General features: G+C 42.9%; 2 protein-coding genes across 4 annotated transcripts; one reads left to right on the forward strand and one right to left on the reverse strand.

The window, feature by feature from the left end:
- Positions 1-1,491: 1,491 nt before the first annotated feature.
- LOC139577688 (uncharacterized) lies at positions 1,492-7,876 on the reverse strand. Of its 2 annotated transcripts, XM_071404864.1 has the most exons (4): positions 7,594-7,876; positions 4,990-5,081; positions 4,599-4,748; positions 1,492-2,144 (listed from the first exon to the last, which is right to left on the reverse strand). In XM_071404864.1, exons 1-4 carry the CDS (start codon positions 7,874-7,876, stop codon positions 2,094-2,096), a joined length of 576 nt encoding a protein of 191 aa, XP_071260965.1. In that variant the 3' UTR covers positions 1,492-2,093. The 2 variants fall into 2 exon arrangements, with proteins under 2 accessions (XP_071260965.1, XP_071260964.1); XM_071404863.1 differs by lacking the exon at positions 1,492-2,144 and having other exon boundaries at positions 3,056-4,748.
- LOC139577677 (uncharacterized) lies at positions 7,817-23,497 on the forward strand. Of its 2 annotated transcripts, XM_071404841.1 has the most exons (7): positions 7,817-7,952; positions 8,487-12,354; positions 15,685-15,815; positions 16,013-16,198; positions 20,050-20,211; positions 21,826-21,937; positions 22,153-23,497. In XM_071404841.1, exons 2-7 carry the CDS (start codon positions 12,108-12,110, stop codon positions 23,073-23,075), a joined length of 1,761 nt encoding a protein of 586 aa, XP_071260942.1. In that variant the 5' UTR covers positions 7,817-7,952; positions 8,487-12,107; the 3' UTR covers positions 23,076-23,497. The 2 variants fall into 2 exon arrangements, with proteins under 2 accessions (XP_071260942.1, XP_071260943.1); XM_071404842.1 differs by lacking the exon at positions 8,487-12,354 and having other exon boundaries at positions 7,835-7,952.
- The last annotated feature ends 3,331 nt before the right edge of the window (positions 23,498-26,828 follow it).

Below are 26,828 nucleotides of genomic sequence, written 5' to 3' on the forward strand. Positions count from 1 at the left end.
CAAGGGCCCGGATGGTGACATATGCTTCAAGCTGCCTGACTGAATACTGGGGCCTTCAGCAGTACCTTCTCTTTGATTACAGCAAGAGTATCCTTATGTCTCGTAGCCATTTAACATGTACTGTATGTAACCACTCAAATTCTTACAAACTTCTACGAACACAAGAACAGACTTATATTCACTTGTCTCTGGCTGTGTTCACAGGCAGCCCAATCCTGATATTTTTCCACTAATTGGTCTTTTGACCAATCCCAGATCTTTTCACATCAGATCTTTTTCAGCGCTGATCTGATTGGTCAAAAGACCAATTGGTGAAGAAAGAAAATCTGACTTGGGCTGCCTGTCTAAACACAGCCTATTGTCCTATACCTCAGGCTTGTCTGGGATATATATTTTAGTTGGCACACCTGTGTGATCTTTTATACATGAAGAATAATTTATTCACCCTGGATGAGACTTGCATTGATTTTTAGACCTCTTTGAATCAGAAGCGCCAAGTGCTATCTTGATGGAGAAAGTCTGCATGTTGTCAGATGTTTAAGTTACCATAGTAGTTAGTAAAAATGAGTACAGGCTAAAACAGTTATGGTTTTGTAACCTATTAAAAAATTAACATGAGTAGTTTATACAAAACTTTATTGCATTTGGTGGTCATCCCCTTTAATTTGTCCCTCTTAAAGCTTTGATGGTTGCATCCTTCCTCAGGGAACTGTCTGCTGATAGCTGACAACATGGTGGCAGGTGTTTTGCTGTGCTGCTCTAGAGTTCCATGGCCCAGCAGACTCACCTGGGGACAGGGGGATGGCCTCGTTCGTTTTTATAAAAGTCTGGGAGACTTTTAGAGGGAGAGGGCATGAGTTGGAGTACAGTAAATCCAATCCAACCAGTGGCCCTGGATTATATGCTACAGTATGTCATCACACAGAGACAGACAGCCATAGTGAAGGGGGTTTACATAGAGCATAAAGTATATTACCACCAGCGGACCTTGCTTCTCTGTGCTCTGGCGAGATCGCAGATAATTGGTCAGAAGGCTCTGGTGGTCCTTGGAATATTCTCTCTGTAGAACCTGTAGAGAGATGGATAGAGGTACTGAATGCTTTTGAGAGAGCAAGAGTTAACATTGACATTGTCGATTGAGGACTATAAGGGTCTGGGAGACTTTTAGAGGGAGGAGAGGGCATGAGTTGGAGTGAGTACAGTAATCATAATTCCAATCAGACATGGATGTGTAAAAGGCACTCCAACTCAATGGTTTTCAATGGGAAGGTTGTGTTTGGGGGGGGGGGGGGGGGGGCTAGGCCTGTGTTGTGCTGTCCGTCAGAAAATAACCCACGTCTGTAATATTGAATGAGCTTCCCAAGTTAAAAGTTTAGCTACAATTCTGCATGATAGAGAATAACATAGGTGGATCTATTTCTATCTAACCTTGTGAATAAACTCCAAGAACAAGATGATTATCCTGGTGGCTGGGAGGTTCCCAAGTTCTTGACATCTGTCTGGATGTTAGGGATATGCTTCAACCTGAGGAAAAGAGCAGTGAGGGGGAAGACCTTAACACCACTGCTTACATTTCAGTGCTGGTTCAAGTTGCTGAGAACCACAAGTACCTTTTTTAAGTTTTACATATTCATAAGCTTGATCAAGTTGTCACCAATTAATCAATGAACAGGTAGTGAAGTAGTTTGACAAGTGTTCAAAACTCAGTAACAAGTCTTTAAAATATAGCTAGCATGTTGGCAAGTATCCAGCCAGCAACCTTCACCTGTCGACGGCAACAGCGTTCACAGGCTCCTCATCTGTACAGATAACCCAATTGTGAAACATATTTTATTTAAACTGACATTATTTGTTGCTTATTTTTTTACTTCTTAGATGCATATAATGTCCAGGGCATAACCTAGCCTGGTGGATCCAGCCTGATCCCTTTGTACCGTTCTATTTCACTTCACATTTGATATTTGAAGTGAAGTAGAAAGGTGAACAAAGCGATCCAGTTGGTTCCACCAGGACCAGGCTATTTATAACCACCATTGATAGTGTGTGTGTGTGTGTGACCCACCAGTGCCTTTGATGAGGGGCCAGGAGCTGATCTATGCTGCTATGCCCATCAATGGGGCTCTGGAAAAGACCTCACCTCTTGCCTGCTCACCAACGGTCATCAATAGAGAGAACAGAAATAGGAAGGTTTAGTCTGACCTGTTCAAACTTCAACATAGTACCCGTTTGTGTGTCAGATATTACCTATCCTAACTGCCATTGGTAATAGAACAGTGACTATGTATGTGTTCACAGAAACATGTATGGAGCCAGCACATGGAGACTTGCAAGATGATGTGATGAACTCCAGACTGACAGATGGGCTTGATACTGATGTCTCTGTAGGGAGAAAGACCTGGCACCCAGCATTAACATTTTACTAGACAACTTTTACTTTTTATTTATTTTATTAAATGGTATCAGACAATATGTGGAGGGAGGAACACTGTATTCTGAACCAGGATCAGGGATCTCCTGTTGTGAAAGAGACACCACACAGGAAGGTATGGCTACTCGGACATGTTTGCTAAGGTAGCCCCAATACCCCCAGACAAAATGCAGATAGGCACAATATTTGTATCAGCTGGGAACGACAATAAAAGATGATAGGTTCACATTGTTATATCAGCAGAACAGTGCTTCTATGGTATTATGTAAAGTGTTGTTTAGTCTACATGGACCTGTGACTACATTTGAAAGTTATCAAAACAATTTGTTTTAGAATATCTACATAAATTTAGCAATTACATTCTTCTCATATTACTCTTTAGGCTAATGATCTATTCAAAGCTTCTCTATATCTGCCTGCAGTTATTGAGCTCAACTTGCAGGAGGTTTGTTTGTTGTGACTGAGTGAGGGGAAATTGTGGGAAAGGTTCTGACACCCACATCAATCTACACACCCAAGCCAACTCACGTTTGGCTTCTGTCATGGCCACCAGCATTTCATGAGGAGCAAGCCAAAAAACAAGGCCAAATCAGCAGATGCAATTCCCCTTTAAAGCATCACACAATCTAGTACATACAGTTGATTTTATTAAAACACTATATATATATATATTGAAAAATATGTTTAAAATTTCTACCAATCGATTGTTGAAAGAACAGACGACTCTCGGGCGATCAACATTTATTTTAGTCGGGACAGGCCAAAATTTAAACTGCAATCATTTTCTCATAAAAATTGTCTTGGGGGAAAAAATAAAGTAGTTGAATGTAAGTAATATACATCAAATAGCCTACACAGTACAACCACAATATGTAACAGACTTTTTAGGCTTAAATACAATACAATGTCTGGATGCAATATTCTACCCAGGGATATTCAACACTGAAATCTGTCACTCGTCATTCCAAATGCATCTGTGGATCTTTTCAGCTGACAATACTGAAAATGAATCTGTCTTTAATGCAGGGTTTGATCTAAACACCATAAGCTATTTAGTGGAATGGTTTTTCTGCTGGTGTATCCTGAGGTAGCTCCTCTCTGAGAACCTCTTCCCACATTGCGTAGAGGTGAACAGCCTTTCTCCCATGTGGACCTAAATGTGCATCTTCAGCTAGTTCTGATGGGAAAACCTCTTCTCACACTCGGGGCAGCTTTAATATTTCTCCCCTGTGTGGACCCTCCGGTGCCTCTTCATGCTGGACGAGTGGGAGAAGCGCATATGACACTGGGTACAGCTGAAGGGTTTCTCCCCTGTGTGGACCCTCTGGTGCCTCTTCAGATTGCCAGCCTCAGCAAAACACATGTGACACTGGGTACAGTTGAAGGGTTTCACCCCTGTGTGGACCCTCTGGTGGATCTCCACCTTCTGGAGGCAGCTGAAGCCTTTGTTACAGAACATGCAGAGGAACCGTTTCTCTTTACTACTGCCTGATGTTGCTCCCCCTCCCCTCCCATTGGCCCTTTGGTCCTTTGAGTTCAATACCTGATCGAAAAGGATGCAGCCCTGTGAATCAGAAGGCCCCATCAACGTAGACACTGGGTCCCGATCCCTGAGCGTGTGTAAAGGGGAGTGGGTTGCGACATTTGGATTTGTCTCTAAGCTTTCCCTGTAATCTAAGAAATCTCTGCCTTGTGAGTGTCCTTCCCCTAAGTGAGTCTCGTCTGCATTCAAGGTCAGAGGAGAGTCGCCCTCCACTTTCACAGTCACTTCATCTATAACTATAACCTCCCCTTTCTTATTTAGGCACCCTTCAGAATATCCACTACTACTGTAATGGTTCCAGTCCCCTCTGGACAGATCAGCCTGTGTCTCTAAACCCAAGGGCATGTTGTCAGGGTCCATCTCTGTTGCGTAAGAACAAGATGGAACATCCCCACCAGTGTCTAACGTGTCACCATCACCATCTCCACGGGAATGAACCGTTCTTTGGCTCTGGTGAAATACGGGTAAGTACTCTGAACCAGGAGCAGGAGGACAGACCAGTGGTCCGAGCCCCAGTCTCTCTGGGTCTGATCTGTGGTCAGATCCTGTGTGTAAGAGCCTGTGTGTTGCAGTTAAAGTCTCCGTGTCTGTATCTGACTTGAGGACGGTGTTCGGCATTCCACTGACCTCGGTGATGCTGGGTCGGGTCCTACACGGCACTGGGGCGGAGGTGGGGTCCTCCGTGGCTACAGGGGGCTCTCTAGTCTGGATGTCTCTGCTGTGCCGTGGCTCCTTCTCTCCTTTAGTCCTCTCCTGCTTGACCCCAGGACCTGCAGCCTGACAAGAAGAGAGGAGGTTATTACCAGTTCATGAGTTGAATTGGATAACAATGTCGTAAGGAAGTCTCACAAGCTTCCCTATGGCAGATAAATGACAATGTAATCAAGTGAATAGCTGAGGGGGAGCCTTTCTGAAATAAACCAGCCACATTTGATTTATAACGTAACGGTAATATTTTATGCAACGCTATTACACTAACCTCCATCACAATAACGTGCTGGGTTGAGGTTCCACTCACCTCATCAACAGTGATTGGTTGGTTCTCTCTCCATGTATTGTGTCCGGCTGGCTTCACAAAGCTCTTGTGGCTTCCAGTGAGATGTCCTTCACCTGAGAGAGTGATTGGGGGAAAAGAGGTGGTTAGGTTAGCTTATGTCAATGCTCAATGGTATATAGAAACTAAAACAGCAAGCTCCCGCGCTCAGGTCTGTTCAACGCTGGTCCGACCAATCTGATTCCACGCTTCAAGACTGCTTCGATCACATGGATTGGGATATGTTCCGCATTGCGTCCAACAACAACATTGACGAATATGCTGATTCGGTGAGCGAGTTCATTAGAAAGTGCATTGACGATGTCGTACCCACAGCAACGATTAAAACATTCCCAAACCAGAAACCGTGGATTGATGGCAGCATTCGCGTGAAACTGAAAGCGCGAACCACTGATTTTAACCAGGGCAAGGTGACCGGAAACATGACTGAATACAAACAGTGTAGCTATTCCCTCCGCAAGGCAATCAAACAAGCTAAGTCCCAGTATAGAGACAAAGTAGAGTCGCAATTCAACAGCTCAGACACAAGAGGTATGTGGCAGGGTCTACAGTCAATCACGGATTACAAAAAGAAAACCAGCCCCGTCGCGGACCAGGATGTCTTGCTCCCAGACAGACTAAATAACTTTTTTGCTCGCTTTGAGGACAATACAGTGCCACTGACACGGCCCGCTACTAAAACCTGCGGGCTCTCCTTCACTGCAGCCGAGGTGAGTAAACATTTAAACGTGTTAACCCTAGACCCTGGGTCTCGACCCCGCCCTGTGCAACTGGGTCCTGGACTTCCTGACGTGCCGCCCCCAGGTGGTGAGGGTAGGTAACAACATCTCCACCCCGCTGATCCTCAACACTGGGGCCCCACAAGGGTGCGTTCTGAGCCCTCTCCTGTACTCCCTGTTCACCCACGACTGCGTGGCCATGCACGCCTCCAACTCAATCATCAAGTTTGCGGATGACACTACAGTGGTAGGCTTGATTACCAACAACGACGAGACGGCCTACAGGGAGGAGGTGAGGGCCCTCGGAGTGTGGTGTCAGGAAAATAACCTCACACTCAACGTCAACAAAACAAAGGAGATGATTGTGGACTTCAGGAAACAGCAGAGGGAGCACCCCCCTATCCACATCGACGGGACAGTAGTGGAGAAGGTGGAAAGTTTTAAGTTCCTCGGTGTACACATCACGGACAAACTGAATTGGTCCACCCACACAGACAGCGTTATGAAGAAGGCGCAGCAGCGCCTCTTCAACCTCAGGAGGCTGAAGAAATTCGTCTTGTCACCAAAAGCACTCACAAACTTCTACAGATGCACAATCGAGAGCATCCTGTCGGGCTGTATCACCGCCTGGTACGGCAACTGCTCCGCCCACAACCGTAAGGCTCTCCAGAGGGTAGTGAGGTCTGCACAACGCATCACCGGGGGCAAACTACCTGCCCTCCAGGACACCTACACCACCCGATGTCACAGGAAGGCCATAAAGATCATCAAGGACAACAACCACCCGAGCCACTGCCTGTTCACCCCGCTATCATCCAGAAGGCGAGGTCAGTACAGGTGCATCAAAGCAGGGACCGAGAGACTGAAAAACAGCTTCTATCTCAAGGCCATCAGACTGTTAAACAGCCACCACTAACATTTAGTGGCCGCTGCCAACATACTGACTCAACTCCAGCCACTTTAATAATGGGAATTGATGGAAATTATGTAAAAATGTATCACTAGCCACTTTAAACAATGCCACTTAATATAATGTTTACATACCCTACATTACTCATCTCATATGTATATACTGTACTCTATATCATCTACTGCATCTTGCCATCTTTATGTAATACATGTATCACTAGCCACTTTAAACTATGCCACTTAATATAATGTTTACATACCCTACATTACTCATCTCATATGTATAGACTGTACACTATACCATCTACTGCATCTTGCCAATGCCGTTCTGTACCATAACGCATTCATATATCTTTATGTACATATTCTTTATCCCTTTACACTTGTGTGTATAAGGTAGTAGTTGTGGAATTGTTAGGTTAGATTACTTGTTGGTTATTACTGCATTGTCGGAACTCGAAGCACAAGCATTTCGCTACACTCGCATTAACATCTGCTAACCATGTGTATGTGACAAATAAAATTTGATTTGATTTGATATTATACACCAGTGACAATGTCTAGAATTGTCAAGGATGTAAGGTGACACTTTAAATAACTTTTTGATATTCCATTTATAGATCAATTAATATGTTCCATGCATATATAGCCTCGTTATTGTTATATTGTGTTACTATTTACTTATTAACTGCCTTTTTGGGAAATGGCTCATAAGTAAGCATTTCACGGTAAAGTCTAGGCCTGTTGTATTCGGTGCATGTGACAAATAAGTTTATTTGATTTGCGTCATATTGTTTACAATGAGTAAATCATAGGACATTCAGAAACTGGTTAGAATATGATATTGTGTCTTTGAGCAAGATAGCTAAGTAATCAGGGGAACTATTTAAAACTATCCAAAAACGGACGACGTGTTAACCCAATTGGTTACAAAATGTACCTCTTGCCATTCCTCTGTATCGGTCGAGGATCTTGACACTACTGGGTCGACTGGCGACGACGCGCTCTCGCGTTGTTCTCTCTGCGCGCTCCCGTGCCACCTTCAGTTCCAGTAGATGTAGTTTCCTCCGCAATCCCCTGTTTTCTTTCTGGCTTTGAGTTACTTCCAGACGAAACACTGCATAGTCGTCGTCTACGAGTTTACAGATCTCTGACACGGCTGCATTCGCTAGCACCTCCAAGATGGAGGCTATTTGAGTGTGAAAACCCACACAATTGGCCATTGTTAGTTAACGTTACCACCTAGCTAGATATCATCAACCAAGCCCTGTCTCCAACGCGAATTAACGACTATCTGTGGTAAGTATGTGATGCTGTGCAGTTCATATTTTAAGTTCCATGGTGTTAATAAATGTCTAAATAACAACACTAAAAACGCTAACGTGAAAATTGTTCTTGGTCAACGCTTACTTCCGTTTACTACTTCTTCTTCTTCAATGGTATATTGGCTTTAACACAATTTAGTGTGCATGTCGCCACCTACTGTGTGGGATGGAAACAGGATATATTCATACAAACGACCAAAAATAAATAAATAAACTAAATCAAACTACTTTTCTGTTAAAAGTGAAACAGATCTGATCCCTACACAGGCTCAAAATGATCATAAGTCCAAACTACTTTTCTGCCGCAGCCACAATAATGTCCAGTTTCTTTGACACTTGAGCCGTGTCTGGCAATAAACACCACCTGGCAGCAAAATTGTACTACAGGCTGTGGTGCATCCACTACAATATCTTCGCAAGCGTCGCTTGTTTTCTCACCTCTTTAAATCGCATTGGAAATTTGATTGACTGCTAACTTTTGACACCTCAATCTCCTTCACCATTACAGGGCACTCCAGGAACTCAGGATCATGATCCCCACCACAATTGCAACACCGTTGTCCTTCTAAATCAAATTAAATTTTCTTTGTCACATGCGCCGAATACAACAGGTGTAGACTTGACTGTGAAATGCTTGCTTATGAGCCCTTCCCAACGATGCAGTTACATTATTTTTTATAAAAATAGTAACACGAGGAATAAAATACACAAGAATGAAGCTATAACAGAGGGAACCAGATCAATGTGCAGGGGTACGTTTTATTTAATTTATATAACCTTTATTTAACTAGGCAAGTCAGTTAAAGAACAAATTCTTCTTTACAATGATGGCCAAACCCTCCCCTAACCCGGACTAATTGTGCGCCGTCCTATGGGACTCCCGATCACAGCCAGTTGTGATACACCCCGGGATCAAAACCAGGTCTGTAGTGATGCAGTGCCTTAGACCGCTGCGCCACTCAAGGAACCCATGTATTTGAGGGAGATATGTGACACTTGGACAAAAAACTGTGGACTAGACAAAGGAGCTTATTGTGGACTACAGGAAATGGAGGTGCGCACACGCCCCCATTCATATCGACGGGGCTGTAGTGGAGTGGGTCGAGAGCTTCAAGTTTCTCTGTGTCCACATCACTAAGGACGTATCATGGTCCAAACACAGTTGTGAAGAGGTCACAACACCTCTTCCCCCTCAGGAGGATGAAATGATTTGGCATGGGCCCTCAGATCCTCAAAAAGTTCTACAGCTGCACCATTGAGAACATATTGACTGGCTGCATCACCGCTTGGTATGGCATCTGCTCGGCATCCAACCGCAAGGCGCTACAGAGGGTAGTGCATACGGCCCAGTACATCCCTGGGGCCGAACCCTGCCATCCAGGACCTCTATACCAGGCGGTGTCACAGCCACCCAAGTCATAGACTGTTTTCACTGCAACTGCATGGCAAGTGGTACCCGAGCACCAAGTCTGGGACCAAAAGGAACATGAACAGCTTCTAACAGTTAATCAAAACGGACAATTTACATTGGCCCCCTTTATTATTTATTTATCTTAATTGTTTTGCACTGACTTCCTTGCACTGGCTCTATGCACACTTGCTAGACTCTACCCACATACTACACCGACACTCCCAACACACACACACACTACATACCCTCACACACACATTTTCACACTTCACATACACTGCTGGTACTCTGTTTATATAGCTTGATTGCCTAGTCACTTTTATCTATCCACATGTACATACTGTATTACCTCCACTACCTCGTACCCCTGCACATTGTCTCCGTACTGGTAGTCCTTGTATATAACCTCGTTATTGTTTTACTCTTTCCTTTTTTATTTAACAAATATATGTATTTTTAACTTTGCATTGCTGGGAAAAGGGCTCATAAGTAAACATTTCACTGTGAAGTCTACACCTGTTGTATTCAGCACATGTAACCAATACAATTTGATTTTATTTGAGATATGTACATAAAGGCAGGGTAAAGTGACAAGGCATCAGAATAGATAAGATTAAGAATAAAGAACAGAGTAGCAGCAGCAGCATGTGATGTGTGTGTTGTCGGTATGCGTATGTAGTGTGAATGACTACCTTATCTCTGTATCCCAGTCGAGCAGTGAATTTCAAACACAGTTTCAACCACAAAGACTAGTGAGGTTTTCAAATGTCTTGCAAAGAAGGGCACCTATTGGTAGATGGGAAAAGAAAAGCAGACATGGAATATATTTTTGTGCATGGTCAAGTTATTAATTACACTTTGGATGGTGTATCAATACACCCAGTCACTACAAAGATACAGGCATCCTTCCTAACTCAGTTGCCAGAGAGGAAGGAAACCGCTCACGGATTTCCCCATGAGGTTAATTGTGACTTTAAAACAGTTAGAGTTTAATGGCTGTGATGGGAGAAAACATTGTAGTTACTTCACAATACTAACCTAATTGACAGTGTGAAAAGAAAGAAGCATGTACAGAATAAAAATATTCCAAAACATGCATCCTGTTTGCAACAAGGCAATAAAGTAATACTGCAAAAACAAAGTGACAAAGCAATTAACTTTTTGTCCTGAATACAAAGTGTTATGTTTGGGGCAAATCCAATAGAACACATTACTGAGTACCACTCAATATTTTCAAGTAAAGTGGTGGCTGCATCATGTTATGGGTATGCTTATAATTGTAAGGACTGGGGAGTTAAGCACAGGCAAAATCTGAGAGGAAAACCTGGTTGTCTGCTTTCCACCAGACACTGGGAGATGAATATACCTTTCAGCAGGATAATAACCTAAAACACTGGAGTTGCTTACTAAGAAGACAGTGAATGTTACCGAGTGGCCAGTGTAACAGGGTTAGTTATGTTTCCACATGACACGGCAGAAATATGTATTTGATGTTTAGGTATTCCTATTGGTTGGTTGAATTCACAAATCAATAAGGTGCTATGCCATTGGTCATGCTTACAGATAGGTGGAGATGGCAAAGGTTAATTCTTCCCAGTCTATTGACATGCAAGCGGTAGGTCACTTTCTGAAATACTGTATTCTATTTTCATATTTACAATGTGTACGAGTTCATTATGTACATGTCCGTGTGTGTGTGTATATACAGTTGAAGTCACAAGTTTACATACTTAGGTTGGAGTCATTAACTCGTTTTTCAACCACTCCACAAATTTCTTGTTAACAAACTATACTTTTGGCAGGACATCTACTTTGTGCATGACACAAGTAATTTTTCCAACAATTGTTTACAGACATTATTTCACATATAATTCACTGTATCACAATTCCAGTGGGTCAGAAGTTTACATGCACTAAGTTGACTGTGCCTTAACAACTTGGAAAATTCCAGAAAATGATGGCATGGCTTTAGAAGCTTCTGATAGGCTAATTGACATAATTTATCAGAAGCGTCTAAAGCCTCTAGCCACAAAATTAAGGAAATTAGAAGGGGGTGGAGAATGTCAGCAGACAAGAAAATGGCCTTGTCGAAGTACCCTCCCCCTCTAATTTCCTTAATTTCGTCAGTCAAATACTTTCTATAGGACAAACTTCGTCAGGATAGGCAACCGAAATTAATAATTAATGTATGTGTGTTATATTAAACAGAGGGAGTAAAATGTAGGCAAGCAATAAACTTTTAAAGAACTACTCGTCGAATAAGACATGGGAGAGATGACGGATTTTGGCAAACAGATTTATTTAGAGACTAATACACTTGAAACAAATAGCCAAACCGAAAACTGCAGACATTACTAGTGCCTACCCCGCGATCAAACCGGCATAAAACATTTAATGAAAGGCAGCCTGTAGCTGCTTTTTTTGTGAACTAAATGTGCGATTCACACTCCGACCTGTGAAAGGCAGTAATACTTAACACAGCGTCTAGTTTGCCGGAAAACCACACAAAAAAGTAAACAGTGATCAAGAACAGTTTCCAGGTTAGCGTTGTTGTTTGGCGATTTATTAACACCCTGGAACTCAAAATATGACTACGTTACCTGCACAATATCACACACTTACCACATGTAGTATTTAATTCGCATTGGAGACAAGACGTTGCCAATCAATGTTATTTAGGTAACGCTAGCTAGCTAGATACTAACATTAGCTAACTGTATGGTTTTTCACACTCAAATAGCCTCCATCATGGAGGTGCTAGTGAATGCAGCCGTGTCAGAGATCTGTAAACTCGTAGACGACGACTATGCAGTTTTTCGTTTGGAAATAACTCAAAGCCAGAAAGAAAACAGGACATTGCGGAGGAAACTACAGCTACTGGAACTGAAAGTGTCACGGGAGCGCGGCCTCGCCAGTCGTCCCAGTAGTGTCAAGATCCTCGACCGATACAGAGGAATGGCAAGAGGTACATTTTGCAGAAGGCCGAGGCTGTAAATATATGCCTGTCGCCTCCTGCACATGTGTTCAGTTGTGTGTGAGCGGTGCAACTGCGACAAAATCGCTCAGAGGTCATCCCTTAGGGTCTATGCTGCCACCTACCTATATGTAAATCAATATCTCAGTGCAGTGCATCTCTCAGGAAAGGTGGTGGTTTCGAAAGGAGTGGACATTTAGAAAGGAACCGTATAAGGACATGTGGGGTTTTCGAAAGGTGCCACTCAATAAGTCATTTGGGTTATCGGACGTTAGTCATGTGTAACGGATGTGAAATGGCTAGCTAGTTAGCGGGTACGCGCTAGTAGCGTTTCAATCAGTTACGTCACTTGCTCTGAAACCTAGAAGTAGTGTTGCACCTTGCTCTGCAAGGGCCGCGGCTTTTGTGGAGCGATGGGTAACGACGCTTCGTGGGTGTCAGTTGTTGATGTGTGCAGAGGGTCCCTGGTTCGCGCCCGTATCGGGGCGAGGGGACGGTTTAAAGTTATACGGTTTATAGTTATACTGTTACACATGGTCTGCAGAGATGACAGCAAGGATTTTCAGTTAATCAAAAAAATATATATATTGTGAGCTGTGTCTTTGAACGTTACCTACCGGTAGCCATGTTAAATTAAGCTAAGTTTTTCGTAAATGTAAATACTATCTAACGTTATCAATCAAATGTATTTATAAAGCCCTTCTTACATCAGCTGATGTCACAAAGTGCTGTACAGAAACCCAGCCTAAAACCCCAAACAGCAAGCAATGCAGGTGTAGAAGCACAGTGGCTAGGAAAAACTCTCTAGAAAGGCCAGAACCTAGGAAGAAACCTAGAGAGGAACCAGGCTATGCGGGGTGGCCAGTCCTCTTCTGGCTGTGCCGGGTGGAGATTATAACAGAACATGGCCAAGATGTTCATAGGTGACCAGCAGGGTCAAATAATAATAATCACAGTGGATGTCGAGGGTGCAACAGGTCAGCACCTCAGGAGTAAATGTCAGTTGGCTTTTCATAGGCGATCATTAAGAGTATCTCTACCGCTCCTGCTGTCTCTAGAGAGTTGAAAACAGCAGGTCTGGGACAGGTAGCACATCCGGTGAACAGGTCAGGGTTCCATAGCCGCAGGCAGAACAGTTGAAACTGGAGCAGCAGCACGGCCAGGTGGACTGGGGACAACAAGGAGTCATCAGGCCAGGTAGTCCTGAGACATGGTCCTAGGGCTCATGTCCTCTGAGAAAGAAAGGAAGAGAGAGAGAATTAGAGAGAGCATACTTAAATTTACACAGGACACCGGATAAGACAGGAGAAATACTCCAGATATAACAGACACCCTAGCCCCCGACAAACTACTGCAGCATAAATACTGGAGGTTGAGACAGGAGGGGTCGGGAGACACTGTGGCCCCGTCTGACGATACCCCCGGACAGGGCCAAACAGGCAGGCTATAACCCCACCCACTTTGCCAAAGCACAGCCCCCACACCACTAGAGGGATATCTTCAACCACCAACTTACCATCCTGAGACAAGGCAGAGTATAGCCCACAAAGATCTCCGCCAAGGGGGGGTGCCAACCCGTACAGGAAGATCACGTCAGTGATGCACCCCTCCTAGGGACGGCATGGAAGAGCACCGGTAAGCCAGTGACTCAGCCCCTGTAATAGGGTTAGAGGCAGAGAATCCCAGTGGAGAGAGGGGAACAGGCCAGGCAGAGACAGCAAGGGCGGTTTGTTCCTCCAGTGCCTTTCCGTTCACCTTCACACTCCTGGGCCAGACTACACTCAATCATAGGACCTACTGAAGAGATGAGTCTTCAATAAAGACTTAAAGGTTGAGACCGAGTCTGCGTCTCTCATATGGGTAGGCAGACCATTCCATAAAAATTGAGCTCTATAGGAGAAAGCCCTGCTTCTAGCTGTTTGCTTAGAAATTCTAGGGATAGTATGGAGGCCTGCGTCTTGTGACCGTAGCGTACGTGTAGGTATATACGGCAGGACCAAATCGGAAAGATGGGTAGGAGCAAGCCCATGTAATGCTTTGTAGGTTAGCAGTAAAACCTTGAAATCAGCCCTTGCCTTAACAGGAAGCCAGTGTAGAGAGGCTAGCACTGAAGTAATATATATTTTTTTGGTTCTAGTCAAGATTCTAGCAGCCATGTTTAGCACAAACTGAAGTTTATTTAGTGCTTTATCCGGGTAACCGGAAAGTAGAGCATTGCAGTAGTCTAACCTAGAAGTTACAAAAGCATGGATACATTTTTCTGCATCATTCTGTTTGTGATTCTTGCAATGTTACGTAGATGGAAAAAAGCTGTCCTTGAAACAGTCTTGATATGTTTGTCAAAAGAGAGATCAGGGTCCAGAGTAACGCCGAGGTCCTTCACAGTTTTATTTGAGACGACTGTACAACCATCAAGATTTATTGTCAGATTCAACAGAAGATCTCTTTGTTTCTTGGGACCTAGAACAAGCATCTCTGTTTTGTCTGAGTTTAAAAGTAGAACATTTGCAGCCATCCACTTCCTTATGTCTGAAATACAGGCTTCCACGGAGGGCAATTTTGGCTTCCCATGTTTCATCGAAACAGCTGTGTGTCATCCTCACAGCAGTGACACTTAACATTATGTGTCCGAATGACATCACCAAGAGGTAAAATATATAGTGAAAACAATAGTGGTCCTAAAACGGAGCCTTGTGGAACACCGACATTTACAGCTGATTTGTCAGAGGACAAACCATCCACAGAGACAAACAGATATCTTTCCGACAGATAAGATCTAAACCAGGCCAGAACTTGTCCGTGTAGACCAATTTGGGTTTCCAATCTCTCCAAAAGAATGTGGTGATCGATGGTATCAAAAGCAGCAGTAAGGTCAAGGAGCACAAGGACAGATGCCGAGCCTCGGTCTGACGCCATTAAAAGGTCATTTACCACCTTCACAAGTGCAGTCTCAGTGCTATGATAGGGTCTAAAACCAGACTGAAGCATTACATATACATTGTCTTCAGGAAGGCAGTGAGTTGCTGTGCAACAGCTTTTTCTAACATTTTTGAGAGGAATGGGAGATTCGATATAGGCCGATAATATAAAAAACTTTCTGGGTCAAGATTTGGCTTTTTCCAGAGAGACTTTATTACTGCCACTTTTAGTGAGTTTGCTACCTTAACTTATAAAGAATGCATTAATTTTACAATGCATTTTTTATTATTGAATATTGTGTTACCTTACATCCTTGCCAATTCTAGACAGTGTCAATAGTGTACAATATGGCATTGATAGTAGCTAACCTAACCACCTCTTTTCCCCCAATTACTCTCTCAGGTGAAGGACATCTCACTGGAGGCCACAGGAGCTTTGTGAAGCCAGCGGGACACAATACATGGAGAGATGACCAACCAATCACTGTTGATGAGGGGAGTAGAACCTCAACCCAGCACGTTATCATGATAGAGGTTAGTGTAACAGTATAACATCAGAATTACAGTACATCAAATGTGGCCAGTTTATTTCAGAAAGGCTCCGCTCAGCTTTTCACCTGCTCACATGTAACATCCTCATTTATCTGCCAGAAGAGCTTGTGAGACTTCCTTACTACATTGTTATCCAATTAAACTCATGTACCGGTAATAACCTCCTCTCTTCTTATCAGTCTGCAGATACAGAGGCTGCAGGTCCTGGAAGATTGTCTCTGGTCAAACATGAGAGTTCTGAAGGAGAGGAGGACCCACGGCACAGCAGAGACATTCCTACTGGAGCAGCTGGCGCGCCCCCTGTGGCCATGGAGGACCCCGCTACCCTCCCAGTGCAGCCCAGGACCCGATGCAGAATCACGGAGGTCAGTGGAACGCCGAACGCCGTCCTCAAGTCAGAGACCGACACCGAGACTTTAACGGGGCTGGGACAACTTGACTGTCCTCCTGCTCGCTCAGAGTATTTACTTTACGGTAACATGAGCCTGAGGACGGTTCTGTCCCATCAGGAGTCAGGTGACGTGTTACAGACTCAGAATGACCCGTCCTGTTCATATGTTACGGAGACAGAGATGATACCTGGTGACATGCCATTGGTTTTGGATACACAGACTAATCCAATGAGAGGAGACTGGAACCGGTACAGTAGTAGTGTATACTCTGAAGGGTGCCTAGATAAGAAAGGGGAGGGTCTGGTCGTAGATGAGGTCACTGTGAAAGTGGAGGGTGACGCTCCTCTGACATGGAATGCAGACGAGACTCACTTAGGAGAAGGACACTCGCAGGGCAACACCAGTGACTTCTTAGACTACAGGGAAAGCTTACAGACAAATGGAAATGTTGCGACCCACTCCCCTTTACACCCAGTGTCCACATTGATGGCACCTTTCGATTCACACGGCCACGTCCTTTTCGATCAGGTATTGAACTCAAACAACAGGGCTAGAGAGCAGGCTCAGGGATGGGAAACAACATCAGACAATAGTAAAGAGGAACGGTTCCTCTGCATGTTCTGTAACAAAGGCTTCAGCTGCCCCCAGAAGGTGGAGATCCACCAGAGGGTCCATACAGGGGAGAAATCCTTCAGCTGTACCCAGTGTCACATGCACTTCGCCAAGGCTGGCAACCTGAAGAGGCACCATATGGTCCACACAGGGGAGAAACCCTTTAGCTGTAGCCAGTGTCACATGCACTTCGCCCAGGCTGGTGACCTGAAGAGACACCAGCGGGTCCACACAGGGGAGAAACCCTTCAGCTGTACCCAGTGTCACATGCGTTTCACCCAGACTGGTGACCTGAAGAGGCACCAGAGGGTCCACATGGGAGAGAGGCCGTTTGCCAGTACGCACTGTGGGAAGAGGTCCTCAGAGAGGAGATACCTCAGGATGCACCAGCAGAAAAACAATTCCACTCTATAACATAGAAAGTAACCATTCCACGCGATATCCTCTGACATTTAGATCAAACCCTGATTTAAAGACAAATATACATTTTCATTCTTGTAAGCAAAATATATCCACATATGCATTTAGAATAACGAGAGTAACAGATTTCAATGCTGAATATTCCTGGGTAAAATATTGCATCCAGACATTGTGTGGAACACCTTCCTAATATTGAGGTGTCGAAAGCGTTCCACAGCATGCTGGCCAATTTTGACTTCAATGCACAGTTGTGTCAAGTTGGCTGGATGTCCTTTGAGCGTTGGACCATTCTTGATACACATGTAAATTGTTGAGCGGAAAAAACCCCAGCAACGTTGCAGTTTTTGACACACGGTGTGTCTGGCACCTGCTACCATACACCGTTCAAAGGCACTTAACATTTTTTTGTCTTGCCCATTCACCCTCTAAATGGCACACATACACAATCCATGTCTCAGTTGTCTCAAGGCTTAAAAATCATTCTTTAACCTGTCTCCACCCCTTTATCTACACTGATTTTTAAGTGGATTTAACAAGTGACATCAATAAGGGATCTTAGCTTTCACCTGAATTCACCTGGTCATGGAAAGTACACTAATGTTTTGTACACAGTGTATATCCACCATGATGGGCTTCACAGCAACAGTAAACATGTCTAGACAGGAGATATGCTTGTTTAAACTTTAGAATTTCTTTAGAATGCCAGGGCCCGGTTTCCCAAAATGGTTCTAACGATGAAAAGGAAGATAATGGAGAAGAGAAAGATGCCTGTCACCTTTATTAATTCAGCCACTTACTTGGATAACTAGCAAGTTAAGCTTAGGCAAATTGTGTTTTTCACGCAGGAAATATCTTGCTGTATTTTGTAAACGCAGATCTAAAATGCTTATTGTAATTTCTGTCAAATGCAAGATTGACTTTAAGCAAAACATTAGGAAATGTCGCTGGCTACATTCTTTCTATGATAAACATTAGAAAGACTATGGCCATGCATCGCTTTTGCAAAAAAAATACCTTGATTTTTCATTCTAAGTTAATTTATTTGTGTGGCTGCCAGTCAAATAGCTTTGCACTTCTGTTGTCATCTGATGAAAATGAAGCTATTTTCTGCCGAATGTGTTTCACTAATGTATTTATTGTGAAGGAAAACTATAGTTAAATAAATAAATAGTTAAATATAAAACGCGACCCCTGTCTACACAGCTGGACTCACCTGCTCCCGCTTTCTCCCGTTGTGCTATTTGCAAACCAACTGTTCTGGGGAACTGTGGTAAGCTTCATAATGTAAAATGATGTCTAATGAAGAACGCTATATGCTTTATCTCCTAACGTATTGCACAAGTTGACTGCAGGTATATGCTTAATAGGATCAGACCCCTTTTTTCAATTTTCTCCTACAATGAGATACCCAAATCTAACTGCCTGTAGCTCAGGACCTGAAGCAAGGATATGCATATTCTTGATAACATTTAAAAATAAACACTTTGACGTTTGAGGAAATGTGAAATTAATGTAGGAGAATCTCTGGTAAAAGATAATACAAACAAAAAAGACATGTTTGTTCCATCATATTTTCAAAATGCAAGAGACAGGGCATATGTTAGGATTCTGTGTCATTTTAGATGTTGTCCACAAGATGGCAGCAGTGTGTGCAAAAGCTTCAGACTGGGGGGGTGAAGCCAGAGACAGCAGTGGGGTCAAACTGTAGAACCCAGTTTCTACATTTGAATATAGACATTTATTTTTTCTAACAAAACTACACTACATTTTATCTCTGGAACCCTCAGGATGACAAATCAGATGAAGATTACTGAATGTAAGTACATTTTTTTACTTTCAAGGTGAATGTATCAAACCAGTTGCCGTGATGTGTTTTGTTGTGTATTTTTCTGTAATAGCTACTGTAAATTGGACACTGCAGTAAATTAACAAGAATTTAAGCTTGCCCATATAAGACATGTCCCGGAAAGTTGGCTGTTGTGTACAATGTTTTCTAGTCACATTATCGCATATTGAGCAACAACCGTCCCGGTGTAGGAACAATGATCCCGTAGTTGTTAAGTAGCTACAAACATAAACATTTATTGAAAAACTGCAAAGAAATAGTTAATACGGTATTGATAAACCATTCTGTGGCTATTTCCAAATACCCCAGTATACACGGTTTACCTCCCAAGCCTAGTTCCTAAATGTTTTGTACACTCGGTGTATAAGGCATATACTGGAAAAGCCTAAAGTCTGTTACGTATTGTGTTTGTACTGTGTAAGCTATAATGATGTTCACAAATGCCTATTTCATTACCTCCATTCAATACTTAATTTTTTTTCAAGACCGGATGCACCAGAATATGAATGCAGATTTGTAGTTGACGTGTGTGGTGTATTTAAAACTTGTTTATGTTTATTAATAAACACAAAATGGTACTTTTTCAACACGGTCATTGAGACTCTTTAATATACACCACATCTGATCTCACCCTATTCTGCATACACCCAACAGCACTTTATAACCAATATACACTTACTAAATATACCCACAAACAAACAAACACCTACTGTACACGTCAAAGTAGTTTTTTCAGGTTTGTTTGACTTATCATAGATGACTAATTTACCCACATCATATTTATGTCCACCCTGATGGGTTTAACAATTAAATCATTCTGTAACTACAGTATAGGACTCAAACGTAGTGTGGATGGGTAAACACTCCATGTTGAATGTGTGTTTATTATCTGTGTATGTGTACCTGAGGGAGTGTCTGTATAATCTGTATCACCTGTCTCTTCCAGGAGGAGGAGGGTCCAGAGGTGCTGCTGGTGAAAGAGGAGGGGTGTGAGGAGGGTCTGGGGAACCCTGAGGAGACCATGGTCATGGAGGACAACCAGACTACACCTCCTCCTGAACTCACAGAACCAGCTGAGCAGCACAGGACCACACACAGTCTCACTGAGGTGAGTCCACTGTGAACTACTGTCTGAATGGTATTAGGTCAGGGCCCGTATCCACAAAGCCTCTCAGAGTAGGAGTGCTGATCTAGGATTAGTTTTGCCTTTTCGATCATAATCAATAAGACTAAGTAGACAGGTGGGAACCTGATCCTCGATCAGCACTTCTACTCTTTGTGGATATGGGCCCTGGGCATCTCAGAAAAGGTCCTAGGAATCCAGTTCAAACCTGTTTTAAGACTAAAAACACTCCCAGCTCAGAGTAGGTTTTAGGATGGTGTTAAGACACTGCCCAGACAAACTCTGAGGCAGGAGTAAAATCAACTCAAAAGTTTCTCAGCTGGTAATCACAACAGTTTGAGGTACTGCAAATGAAAGATGGTGATGACGCACGCTCATTGGCATTGTCACAAATGATGGGGAATAACCAATCGCAATGAGGCATCGCCAGCTGTGAACTCTATAGTAGTGGTTCCCAAACTGTGGGGAGGGAGGGTGGAATTTCGAAATGAGTTTTTCTCTTGTCATGTCAGTCATTGCATACCGTAGAGAGCTATTTAGAACTTGTCAGAAATGTCCAGATCAACTAGCCCATGTCAGCTAATGTTTTTTTAGCCCATAGATTTTCCTGTAACGCTTGAGTCACTCAAATATTACGGGATGTTCTCCAATGCTGGAAGGGGGGCCTGAGTGAAAAAGTTTGGGAACCCCTGCTCTATAGCACGTCTTAAACCACAATGAATGTGACTGTGAATGTTAGAACTTTCGCCTGACACGATCACATTGCCTAATCTTAATTATTGCCTACATGATATGTTGGCATGCATAACCTTTTTTTTAACCAATTTATGATGGTTGTTTAAAGCAAAATGTTGACTATTGCTGTTATCAACACACTCCTCACTCCTTTTAACAACTGTATATCGCTTTGGCACAGTAGGTATCAAGTCACTTGCCAATAATGTTGCATGCAACATTTTACTAAAGGTCTATCATTTTCATTGAACACAATCTAAGTTAACTTAAGCCCTAGATGCCTTCCATTGCTACAAAGGGATAGCTTGACATAACATGTTCTAGGAAATTAAATAATGAAAAGAAAAACATGTTTATTAATTTCTGCCTAGTGGTTATAAGTATTTAGGCATATCATGTGAAATGATTGTCAAAAGTGCAAGAGATACTGTTGCATGTAGGTCTAGATTATTTATGGATTGATCATATATAAATATCAAAACATTATTCCAACAATTCCAAAGCATTTGCAAGTGGCACAGGAACCACTGACTCGCTGCATATTTACCCATAAGAGTAGGAGTAAAATGTCTCGATTCTCAGCACTTACGACCAATTTCCTACTCTGAGATGCTTTGTGGATACGGGCCCAGGTCTTGATTAATTTTGTCTTAAGTGTGGGACCGTGCCTTTGAATTATCAAAGCTTTAAAGAGTGTCAAGTAATCAAATCAACTAACACATTTGCTGCATAGTATCAAATCAACTAACATGTTTGCATAGTACTCATAGCAATCCCTCTTTGCCCAATCAGAAGATGCTCCATAGCAGGGTGCTCATATGAGATTTCTTGATCCAACATCCTCTCACTCTGTATCTATTACAGTCAGTAGACATGGAGGATGGGAAGCCTGACCTGCTGCTGGTCAAAGAGGAGACGATAGAATACGGACCAGAGAGCATTGATCTGCTGAGTGGACTAAAGATGGGGGAGCAAGGTAAGGGAGAAATACATATAGCCTACAGTAATAGATCTTCTATGGGCAATTTTTTTTCTTATTCATTCATAAAATTAAGTCAATACAACCCTATGTTTATATACAAAACACACACATTATAAATGTATGAACTTGAGCAAGTAATTGACTCCACTGCATATGTAGAGTCTTCTCTGCCATGTTTGTGAAGTCTATTTTCTAACCTCTTCCTGAAGGTGGTTGGCTCGAGCCAAACAGAGCAGACTGGGCGGCCATCTTGGATTCCCAGACCCAGGCGTGTGCAGCTAAGGGTCCAGGGGACAACATCACTGAGCAGGCCAGGACCAGAGGGGACATAGTGGATGTCAGTGGATGGGACAGCATCCTCAATTCTGGGCTTGGGAACAACACTGTTAACCACAACCAGAAACAGACAGTTGAACACAAAACAACAACTGAATTTAGTCTCCATGACAACAGACTGGCTGAGACCAGGGCGAGGCGTAGATTTGGTCTGCGGGGACGAGGAGGTGTCCGTATTTGTCTGGAGAGAACAGACACAGACTTGACTAGCATTGATCCGTCCTGCTCCTATAGTTGTGATTCAGAGAGACTGATGGTCCCTCTAACAGGTGCTGCCTTCAGCCTGCCTTCTATAGGATCTATCAACTGGAACATGGACCCTGCAACAGCACAGACACTCCCTGGCCTTCATCCTCCTCATACTCTCCTCCTGTTAAACCAGACCTCAGACAATGCCAGTGCCTCAACACTAAATGGCTACACAAGCCCATTGACAAATTACATTAGTAGTAATGCTATCAGCAAATACGGAGGCAAAGAGAAGCGCTTCCTGTGTTCATTCTGTGGGAAAGCCTTCAGTTTCCCCAAACAGGTGAAGATCCACCAGAGGATGCATACTGGGGAGAAACCGTTTGTCTGCCCCCTATGCCGGGCCAGTTTCTCCCACCCGTCCAACCTGAAGAGGCATCAGAGGGTCCACACGGGTGAGAAACCCTACAGCTGCCCCCAGTGTGAGAAGAGGTTCTCCCACCAGCACCATCTGAAGATGCACCTGAAGATCCACACAGGAGAGAGGCCGTTCACCTGTACGCTACCTCAGGATGCACCAGCAGAAAATGCACACAGCCATGTATAGATTGTAGTGATATGTAGTGTAGTACAAGTTAGTTTGTAGTTAATTCTGTTGGTTTTAGATGTATAGAGAACTGGATGAGGATAACTGAGGAAAGAAAGAGTATGATGAGGCAGAGTAGATGATATGGTGATGGTTGGTGTGATCGTGTCTGTAAAAATGCTTCACTGATAAATTGATAACCTTGTCTTTTGGTTTGATGCTGGTGTTTTATAATGAGGAAATTATAGTGCCTTAATTCATGTTTACTTTACTACTTTATGTAAAGATATGTGTATTGTAATGTTGAACCTTTTCCAAAGCGAGGGCACCAGATTTACAGAAAAGTTATTTTACTTGTCATGTATCGTTTGTGCAATAAAAGTACTGAACTTCATGTTGAGTGTGTGACCATTGAAAAAACATGAAATACAAAATTGACTCTGTGCTGACTGACTTGGTTATTTTTGTATCATTGCAGGGACTGAGTTTCCCTTATTTCAGTCGAACCAAAACATTATACTTCATTCTTGAATCAACACATACGGAATTGTTTTATAATAAACTCCAATGGCTCCATATTGTTAGGTACTTGAATCACAGTGCTAGAGATGGGCTCAACTGTGGTTAACATTTTATAATATAATTTCATGTTTCTGTAAGTACAGCAAAGAGTTCCTTATATAAACCTTTATGCTGTTCTGTTGAATTTGGTGAATATCTGCTCTGAATTAAGATGCCATTCTTTCTGCAGACATCTTTGTGTTTCAGCTATGACATGACACCTTGAGTTTGAACACATCTATTTTGGTAATTGAAGTGGATTTACATCCGGTAACAGAATTATGGTAATGAAATGACATCATCGGTCCCTGATCTGTACTATATAGAAATTCATAATTATGGATTTGAATGTTTATGGTGATGAATTCTGAATAGGTACACAAAAAGGTAGAAAAATGCGATATCCACCTTTGCATATTTGGGTATAATTCTACACACTGGTTATTATTCTAATCGACCCCCAAACAAGACCACAGTTGGGCCGACCTAGACAAAATCTAAACCAATCGTATACGTCTACGTTTCACAAGTTTGGACATGACAGTAGAGTTCAGTAGAAAGTATTCAGACCCCTTGACTTTTTCCACATTTTGTTACGTTACAGCCTTATTCTAAAATTGATGAGGAAAATATTTGATTTAATCAATCTACACACAATACCCCATGATGACAAAGCGAAAACAGGTTTTTAGAAATGTTTGCAAATGTATTTAAAATAAAAAACAGATACCTTATTTACATAAGTATTCCGAACCTTTGCTATGAGGCTCGTAATTGAGCTCAGGGGCATGTTTCCTTTAATCATCTTTGAGATGTTTCTACAACTTGATTGGTGTCCACTTGTGGTAAATTCAATTGATTGGACATGGTTTGGAAAGGCACTCACTTGTCTATATAAGGTTCCACAGTTGAGAGTTCAGGTCAGAGCAAAAACCAAGCCGTGAGGTCAAAGGAAGTGTCCTTAGAGCTCTAAGACAGGATTGTGTCGAGGCACAGATCTGGGGAAGGGCGACAAAAAAATTCTGCAGCATTGAAGGTCCCCAAGAACACAGTGGCCTTCATCATTCTTAAATTGAAGACGTTTGGAACCACCAAGACTCTTCCTCGAGCTGGCTGCCTCGGCCAAACTGAGCAATCGGGGGAGAAGGGCCTCGGTCAAGGAGGTGACCATGAACCCGATGGTCACTGTGACAGAGCTCCAGAGTTCCTCTGTGGAGATGAGAGAACCTTCCAGAAGGACAACAATCTCTGCAGAACTCCACCAATCAGGCCTTAAATAGAATAGCCAGACGGAAGCCACTCCTCAGTAAAAGGCACATGACAGCCCGCTTGGAGTTTGCCAAAAGGCACCTAAAGGACTCTCAGACCATTAGAAACAAGATTGAACTCTGGCCTGAATGCCAAGTGTCACATCTGGAGGAAACCTGGCACCATCCCTACGGTGAAGCATGTTGGTGGCAGCATCATGCTGTGGGGATGTTTTTCAGCGGCAGGGACTGAGAAACTAGTCAGGATTGAGGGCAAGATGAACGGAGCAAAGTACAGAGAGATCCATGATGAAAACCTACTCCAGAGCGCTCAGGACCTCAGACTGGGGTGAAGGTTCACCTTCCAAAGCACACAGCCAAGACAATGCAGGAGTGGCTTCGTGACAAGTCTCTGAATGTCCTCGAGTGGCCCAGCCAGAGCCCGGACTTAAAACCGATCTGACATCTCTGGAGAGATGTAAAAATAGCTGTGCAGCCATACTCCCCATCCAACCTGACAGATCTTGAGAGGATCAGCAGAGAAGAATGGGAGAAACTCCCATTGAATTGTGTTGAAGCATACAACCTCAGGGAGCTACAGACAGTTCCTTGTACCTAATGGTATAGTTTTTGCTTTGAGATGCCAACTGTGGGGTCAACTGTGGGACCTTTGTGTAGACAGGTGTGTTTCTTTCTAAATCATGTCCAAACAATTGAATGTCCAAACAAAGGACTCCAATCTCAAGGATGATGAAATGTACAGTGTCTTCAGGAATACTTATGTGAATTAGATAATTCTGTATTTCAATTTGCTAAAATTTCAAAAAATAAGTTTTCACTTTGTCATTATGGGGTATTGTGTGTAGAAGGTTGAGAATTGTTTTTGAATTATTTTTAATCCATTGTGAATTCAGGCTGTAACAATGTGGAATAGGTCAAGAGGTATGAATACTTTCTGAAGACACTGTACATTTCAGTATATACACACAAAGTTGGTCACATGGGGGAGAGCCGTTGCTTTGTTTAAAAAAAAACAGGTTTGCTGTTAACTTGCGCTATATGAGATGGAATCATGGCTCTGTATCAGTGGAGGCTGCTGGGGTGAGGACGGCTCATAATAATGGCTGGAACGGAGCTAATGGCATAATACCATTCCCCTAATTCCATTACAGCTATTACCACAAGCTTGTCCTCCCCAATTAAGGTGCCACCAACCTCCTGTGCTCAATATAATACTGTAGAAATGTCGGGACCAGTTTATTACTGGTCACCCATTCTAAAACTGACTGCAACTCTGTTTAGGGTCTCTTTGTTTAGGGTTGCAGTGATTTCACTAGCTGTGGTTGCTGACACGTATAGGGTTGAATCATCAGCATACATGAACACACAGGTTTTGTTTAATGCCATTGGTCATTGGTATAAAAAAAAAGAGTAGAGGGCCAAGAGAGTAGTGGTACACCACACTTTACATGTTTAACATTAGAGAAGCTTTTATTAAAGAAAACCCTCTGTGTTCTATTAGATCAGGGGTAGGGAACCTTTTTGCCATCAAGGGCCATTTGGATATTTATAAATTAATTTGGGGGCCATATTATTAAAATTAGCTATTTTCTGCTTAATGTGACTTTAATCACTGACATTGGTTTTATAGTATAAATATGACTTATGATGTTTCTTGTGTCCTTGAGTATTTAGAAAAGTGCTAGTCCTATTTAAATAAATATTAGTATTGTAAATAATGTTGTTGTTATGATTACTTGTTCAAACTCACCAATAATGTGATGGCTGAAACTGCTTATCTTTGACGAGGCGTTTGATGTCAGCTGGCAGTGAAGATGACGCTACTCGCAGCTGGTTTTCCAGGTTTGTGTCAGTCAGTCTTGAGCGGAATCGAGTCTTTGCAAGAGTCAGTTTGGAAAAGAACTGCTCATAGCAGTAGGTCGTCCCGAACACAGATGTAAATTTA

The sequence above is a fragment of the Salvelinus alpinus genome, chromosome 6, assembly GCF_045679555.1.
Source record: "Salvelinus alpinus chromosome 6, SLU_Salpinus.1, whole genome shotgun sequence".
Classification (NCBI taxonomy): domain Eukaryota; kingdom Metazoa; phylum Chordata; class Actinopteri; order Salmoniformes; family Salmonidae; genus Salvelinus; species Salvelinus alpinus.

Bases quoted from the DNA above. Each gene is read 5' to 3' on its own strand.
- LOC139577688 (XM_071404863.1), bottom strand. From the start codon at position 7,876: ATGGCCAATTGTGTGGGTTTTCACACTCAAATAGCCTCCATCTTGGAG. The intron at 5,082-7,593 runs GTACATTTTGTA...TCACTCTCTCAG, and splicing joins ATACAGAGGAATGGCAAGAG to GTGAAGGACATCTCACTGGA. The intron at 4,749-4,989 runs GTGAGTGGAACC...TCTTCTTGTCAG, and splicing joins AACCAATCACTGTTGATGAG to GCTGCAGGTCCTGGGGTCAA.
- LOC139577677 (XM_071404841.1), top strand. From the start codon at position 12,108: ATGGTTTTTCACACTCAAATAGCCTCCATCATGGAGGTGCTAGTGAAT. The intron at 20,212-21,825 runs GTGAGTCCACTG...TATCTATTACAG, and splicing joins CCACACACAGTCTCACTGAG to TCAGTAGACATGGAGGATGG. The intron at 21,938-22,152 runs GTAAGGGAGAAA...CTCTTCCTGAAG, and splicing joins ACTAAAGATGGGGGAGCAAG to GTGGTTGGCTCGAGCCAAAC.